We start from the raw sequence: 6,856 nt of genomic DNA on the forward strand, positions 1-6,856 counted from the left end.
AATATATTACTACCTCTACAAATGCTTTGAGAGGAAAGGAACAAAACCTCCAAATTTTTACAGTCATCGAACAGCAGATTATCTGAAAATGTTAACAATATGTGGCAGACACATTGTGAGAGGGAAAAATCAAGATTGTTTTTAACCACATTCCTTGTTTCAAAACTTTCCAATATCTGTCTCTACAGAATCTCTGTAATTAATTAAAACCAACTTGTTGAAGCATCTGTGATATATCAATATTAGACAGAATATTAAGATATTTTATTTTCAAAGGAAAAGTGTAAATGACAAATGCTCTGTTTGTATCTGTATGTAAGTGTACATTGCTGTGACCTGGAGTTAACTAAAAAAGTGGAAGATAAAATTTTACAAAATGTATACAAATACTATATATATATTACTACCTCTAATTTAATGATTCCTAGCGCTATATTCAGGAAAGGGACTAACCTGTTAAACAAAGATCAAAATCACCTGCCCACCTGTTATGGCTGAGGGAAGCACTGACGGGTGTAGGTACCACAGTCTGTAACCCTTCTCCTTCTATCTCAGTACCAAGAAGGCAGATGAGCTGGAGATCTGGTAATCCCACACAGTTTACTTCATGCCAACTTTTACCTGAAAGTGCATCATTGAATGGACAATAATGTTTATCAAAAATAAAAGATAAAAGTTCCAAACACCTACCTAATACTCAGCTGAGCAAACATCACTTATAAAGCTATGTCTCCTTATCATTCTAGTATTTTCTGTTACCCAGTAATTCCCAATGTAAAGGAATAAAGAAATCACAACAGTGACAAAATTAATAGCAAATGCATAAACGCTATATGCCAACCCAACTCCTCATCCCCCCACCACCGCCCTAATAACAAAACAATAATAAAACAAATACTTACTCTCCATGAGGTCCAGGTAAACCAAGAATGCTATATAAACTTGGGTGGCATCTCCTACATCTAATTCCATCATTTCTAAATACTGAAAATCAAAATGTAATTGTCAAATAGAGAAGGAAGAATCTCTTAATATTTTCTTTCAATCAACAACTATTCATTAAATAGATAATATATAAGACTCTCTTATAGGTATAGTGGGAGTTACATGGCAATTAAGCCCTGATCCCTATCTCTAAAAAACTTATGGATTGTTAGGGTAAACACACGCACACCTGCAATTGTAGGTAAATAAAAATACATGACAGTAAGTGACTAAAAACCAAGTGAGTGGAATAAAAAAACATGACACAACAGGTCAAAGGAGCTCCACTCAGGTGGCTTGGTTGGTGAATGTGTCCTGGCAGAGGTGGGATGCAAATTGGACCCTGAAGGACTTGTCGTGTATGATTTGAATAAATAGAGAAGGTAGAGTAACAGTGTGAGTAATCACACAAAGGTGGGAATAAGCAACACATATTCAAGGGCCTATAAAGAAACCTATCTGCCAGGAGTAGAGACATTTTTTAATAGAACTTTTGTTGGCACATGTTAGTGGGAGCCTCTATTTCCCTGGTCTCTAATTTGCCTGTGGAGAAAGTCTGCAAGAACACCACTCCTGGCCTCTCTCCCCACCCCTGCTCACTCAAGAGTAGGGAGTTATTTAATTGTTGGTTTTTAAAGGACCAAGCAAGCTGCTGCTGCTTTCAGACTGTTGGTCAGCACTGAGCAAACATTCTTCAGGGGCCTGCCCCTGCAAGAGAAGCCTGAGGTATTCGAGTTATGTCAGTGACTAGGTGGGGAAGCAGGGACAATGCAGAAGTGAGGCGTCAGCAGACCTGCCTGGGTGCAGATCTGAAGTCACACTTCCCCATCGGTGTCCTCCTAAGTGTGCACAGGTACAGGAAAAGAGGGGTGTTATTAACTGTCCCCCTCAAACCTTAAACGTGTTTGAAAATGACACTAAAAAGGCAACTGGGGACCAGGTGGCAAGGTCTTGATGGCCAAGCTAATAGTTTGAATTTTACCCATAAGGAAATTCTCTAAGCATGGGAATAATATAATCAAACTGGTGTTTGAGGATGATAAATCTGATACTGCGTTACTGGATCGACCTAAGTAATTTTCAAACTGAATAATACAAATGCAGAAGTGAAAAATCAAACAACCAATATAAATAGTAACATGAAATCTAGAAGAAGTTTTTAAAATTTGTTACTGTTGTTCCACTTATTAAACACTTAGGTAATGTTTACTCTATGTCAAGTGCTTTACCAATATTAACTGATTTAACCCTGTAACAACCCTATAAGGTTAGTACTATTCTTATCCCCATTTTACAGATGAGAAAACTGAGGAACAATGAGATAAAACAACTTGCACCAAAAAAAAAAAAAAAAATCACAAAGCTGGTGACAGAACCAGGATTCAAACCCAGGCAGTCTAACTTTGAGTTAATGCTCCTAACCACCATGATCCCTCTCCATGTTTTGGTTCTTTTATGGCACTGAATAACACCTCCATGCTAGTGTTTGTTTTTCTCACCTTGAGGGGAAATAAGGGGATCAGAGCAGGAGGATAAAATCAAGCAAGAGAAGATGAAAAGATCTTCAAATTGTTCCTTTTCTGGACTGTTTTTAGATTATTATCTATGAACTATTGCTCTCCAGCAGAAGACTGTAATTCTACTAAAGTTACTAGACCAAAGTATCTAGTCCCTGATATTCCTACAAAAACCCTTATATCCATTCACTATCCGTTCATTGTTTGGGCCATGACTGGTACAGGGCAGCAATTTGCCAAGCAGAGGCAAATGAGGATTGTGCCTAAACCTTAATCACTGTAGACTACTACATCTTATCCATGGCCCACAGACTGTTTTGCTTGGTTACTGTGAGTATTAAATGAGACCATCCCCGGAACGAGCCCTAAGACAGCAAAATTCAGATTAGTGGGGTGGTTACTATCTGGCCTTGAGGGGCGGTGTATTCAATGTTGTTCCCTCCAGCTAAGAATGGTCTGAGGGAGGGGGAAGGGGGCGGTGTCAGAACAAGAGTTCAACTCATTTAAACAAACAAAAATAAGGTTGCCTGCAGCGGGCAGTGAGCATAAAGGATCCCCTTCGGTGAGGTTCGCGCGTAAACGGCGATCCCATGCGGCTGGGAGTCAAGGGCCCAAAGGGGAGCACGGCCCGTGGGTTCCGCCTGGGGTAGAGGCCTGGACCGGCGCCCTGCTCCTCTCGCGCCTCCTGACCTTAGGGTGCGTGCCCATCCAGGCGTCCTCGGGGGCCCATGAGGGGGCGCCGCCGCCGCGGTCGCCGCTCGAGCGCACATCGCTGCAGCCCGCGGTCGGCTGGGACTCGCCGCTCTCCTCCATGCCCTGCTGTGAGGTGCGCCCGTGGTGCACCGCGCTGCGCTCTCCGCGCCCGGCCAGAAGCAGAGACGCGCGCGTTTGGGTTCCGCTTCCCAGTCGTCCCATGCGCTGGCGCGGGAGAGCTCAGATGCTGGGAGGACAGTTGTGTCAGCCCCATCTTCAGACAAACATAACTAGAACCTACGCAAACGCACTCCCCTTTCGGTCTGCGCTTATTCAGATCTGGGCAGATGCTAGCGAAAAGAAGGTTCAAGAATACCCCGAGTCCAGAAGCCCTTAATTCTCCTTATGTCAGCGCTGTTTGCAGCTCTGCTGAGAAAGTGGGAGAGACTTAAGGCTTCTTTGCCGTGACATGTAAGCTTAAAGTGTAGAAGTGGATGAGATCTCCAGAGAAGAAAGTGGAAAGGAGAAAAACCAGACTGCCAAGGACCGTATTTTTAGGGTGGACCGACCTTTCAGGATTAGAGGAGCAAGAGTAAACTCGAGTTGTTGAAAGTAAACACGAGCGGTCAGAAAAGTAGGATGCAAACCAGCACAGCATAAGCATGTGACGTGGAAGTCAAGGCCGAGGAGTTTCAATCAGGCAGAGTAGGACATTTTAAGCATTTACCTAAATCCCTAAAGTGAAATGGGGGGATGCTAGAAGTTGCTCTTACGCTTTCACAGTATCCCTCTTCTTGAAGTGTTGAGAATAGACCTTAGGGGTCAAGGGTGGAAGCAGGGACTGTTTAGGAGGCATTGCATTAACCAAGGCAAGAAGTGACTCTCAAGAGTCAAAGTACCAGGCAGGGATAGAACTTCTGCTTCCAAATATGACAGACTAAGACCCTACTGGACTATCTCCCAGCAGAAAACATAATACAAAAAGCAACTACCAGAATGCCCTGGAATGCGAACAGAAGCATGACTCTGGTGGGGAGGGCAAGCTTGCTTGGAGAAGGGCAGATGAGGAACCATAAACGAAAGTTGCCCTTTCCTTGGAGTTTAGCTTGGAGCTAAGTGCAGTCCAGGAGGCAGGCTCTTTGGCAGCAGGGGTGCATGTGGGAAAACTCCCAGTTTTTCTTTTCTGGAGAACCAAAAAAGTGAAGCCAGGAAACTTTGAATGCTGAAGAAATTGAGAAATCCCAAAAGGGCAGGAGCCAGAGAGAGGATCCCCTAACTCTGCTCACATCTCTGACAGATCCTGAACCACCTGAAACAGAATTACAGCAGTTCTGTTAAAAACAAAAGATCTGAACTGAGACTAGGGTTATCCTCAAAGAAACAGAGTTTACAGTTCAAATTTAGCCGAGAAAATCACCTGCTAATGCAAAGGAAATAACACTCATCATAGAAAAGTAATAGAATCCAGAACCTCCACAACTTATTATTCATAAAGTGCAAGATATGATTCAAAACTACTGACAAACGAAAATCAAGAAAGTGGATCACATTTTGTAGAATCTGACCCTGAGATGAATCAGATGTTGAAACTGACAGATAAAGATTTTAAAGTAACTATTATAACTATCCTCAATGAAGTAAAACAAAACATATTTTCAGTGAATGAAACTCTCAGGAGACAAAAAAAAAAATCTCATCAGAGAAAAAGAAAAAAGAATCACATGGAAGTTCTGGACCTAAAAATTAAAGTTTCAGAAATAAAAAAAATTTCACTGGTTGGATTTAACAGCCAAGTGGAAATTACAAGGAAAAAATTAAATGAAATTGAAGGTAGAACAGTCATCCAAGAAATCATCCAAGGTGAACAAGGAGAAAAATGATTTTTTAAAAATAAACAGAGCCTCAGAGACCTGCCACATGATATCAGTCAATCCAACATACATGTAAATGAAATACCAGAAAGAGAAAAGAAATAGAATGGGATGGAAAAAAATGGAAGAAATTAAAAATTCCCCAAATTTGATGAAAGAAATTTGCAGGTACAAAATGCTAAATGAATACCAAGTAAAATAAACACAATGAAGTCCATGCTGAAGTCAAACTGTTTAAAACCAGATAAAAAGCTTGAATGCATTTTTTAAAATGCATTACATATAAGAAGAAGTGCATGAAGATTCATAAATTGCCCTAGAATGTATTACATTTGAATGAAGTCATTAACCTTTGCCTCTACAAGCAGCTGCTAAGCCCTAAAGAAGCAAATGACGCTGAAATTAGTAGGCTCCTTGAAGCACTGAGCACTGACACTAATTCAAGTAATTAGAGGTAAGTAGATCTTTCTCTCTCACCTCTAAAGATCCCAATCAGTTCAGGTGATGGTACTTATAGAAGCATTTAAGAGTGTTCTGTTCCTCATATGAGGAAAGGGGAAATTTTATAAATCAGTAAGGAGATCCAGTGGAATTAGGTACTATGTGAACAAAGCTCAGACATCTTCAAGGGAAGATTTTCAACTTCAGAAAAAAAAAAAAAGGTGTATGGGGCAGGGAGGTTAGGGAATCCCAAAAGTATGCAGAAAGAACCATAAACTGAAAAAAAAAAAAGCAACAGGCTAATGCTATCCTTTGGCAAATAGATGAAGTTCTATTGCTTAGAAAAAGCATGGTATATTTAAGCATAAATATTAAATGCTTCTGACTTTTGATGTCATCTTCTATTATAAAGAGTTGAAGAATGAAAATAAAATGTCTTTTGCCATTCATATTAAACAATGGAAACATAAGTCTTGGTGACTGGGAATGGTTAAGAAAGAAAACAAAATATTTAGGACCACTTAACCTAGTGTTTAAAGTATAGTCAAAATGTCTGTTGTGACAATCTAGAGTAAAATCCACCAAGGACAGGTTAGAGTTTCAGCTTCTGATAGACTGAAGAATTTCTCCTTTTATAAATGCTTCAATGGTTCACTATATCAGAGAACCAAAGTGGTTAGGAAAAAAGCTAGATAAGTAACAAGTAAAATTCCCCCTGAGTATACTGGGTGAAATCAAATTCAGTGTAATCTGGCACTTGCTCTACTGATTTCCCTTGTTGATATCTGAGCCAGACCATTTTATTCCTACAAAAAAGTCTGTAATGTTTAGGCAGAGACATTAATTCAGTTAGTCTCCAGAGGAAAAATGAACTTTGAATTGTGATACGAATGTTTAGTGTGTTAAAAAGAAAAAGCTTTGACACAGTATTGTATAAGACAATGATCTCAAGCTGAAAAATGTAGACTAGCATTCTGGATCAGCTTTTAATTCACTGATTGTAAGAATGTTCTTATATATCTCATTCCTTCTTTTGTACACAAAGCATACAATTCCCCATTCTCTGTGTTTCCAGGAGAATAGGTGAGATGTTTATACTTTTAGTAAAATATTTAGAATGCTATGATATTTTACTATCCATATGCATGAGCATGTATGAAAAATCTCATACATATAGAAAAGAATTCAGAATAATCAAAATATGTTCTCTCCAATTTCTCATAAATTTAAGAGTGCAATCTAAATTCCCCATTTAAAAAATCAGAATATAGTATATTTAATTTTTTTAAATACTGCTTACATTTGGAAAAAAAACAACAAAAATAAGGTACCTAGAATAAAAATGAGCAA

The 6,856-nt window shown here is 39.5% G+C and overlaps 1 protein-coding gene across 2 annotated transcripts in view; it reads right to left on the reverse strand.

Moving 5' to 3' along the window:
• The window catches only part of TSEN15 (tRNA splicing endonuclease subunit 15), a 30,401-nt gene extending 27,049 nt beyond the window's left edge, over positions 1-3,352 (reverse strand). For both annotated transcript variants that reach the window (XM_082613767.1, XM_082613766.1), the window contains exons 1-3: positions 3,192-3,352; positions 903-984; positions 486-621 (exon numbers count right to left, since the gene is read on the reverse strand). In XM_082613767.1, the coding sequence (XP_082469893.1) occupies positions 486-621; positions 903-984; positions 3,192-3,314 (341 nt within the window). In that variant the 5' untranslated portion in view covers positions 3,315-3,352. The remainder of the gene's footprint in view (positions 1-485; positions 622-902; positions 985-3,191) is intronic.
• Between the last annotated feature and the right edge of the window lie 3,504 nt (positions 3,353-6,856).

Source organism: Mesoplodon mirus (genome assembly GCF_964341445.2).
Source record: "Mesoplodon mirus genome assembly, chromosome: 3".
Taxonomy (NCBI): Eukaryota; Metazoa; Chordata; class Mammalia; order Artiodactyla; family Ziphiidae; genus Mesoplodon; species Mesoplodon mirus.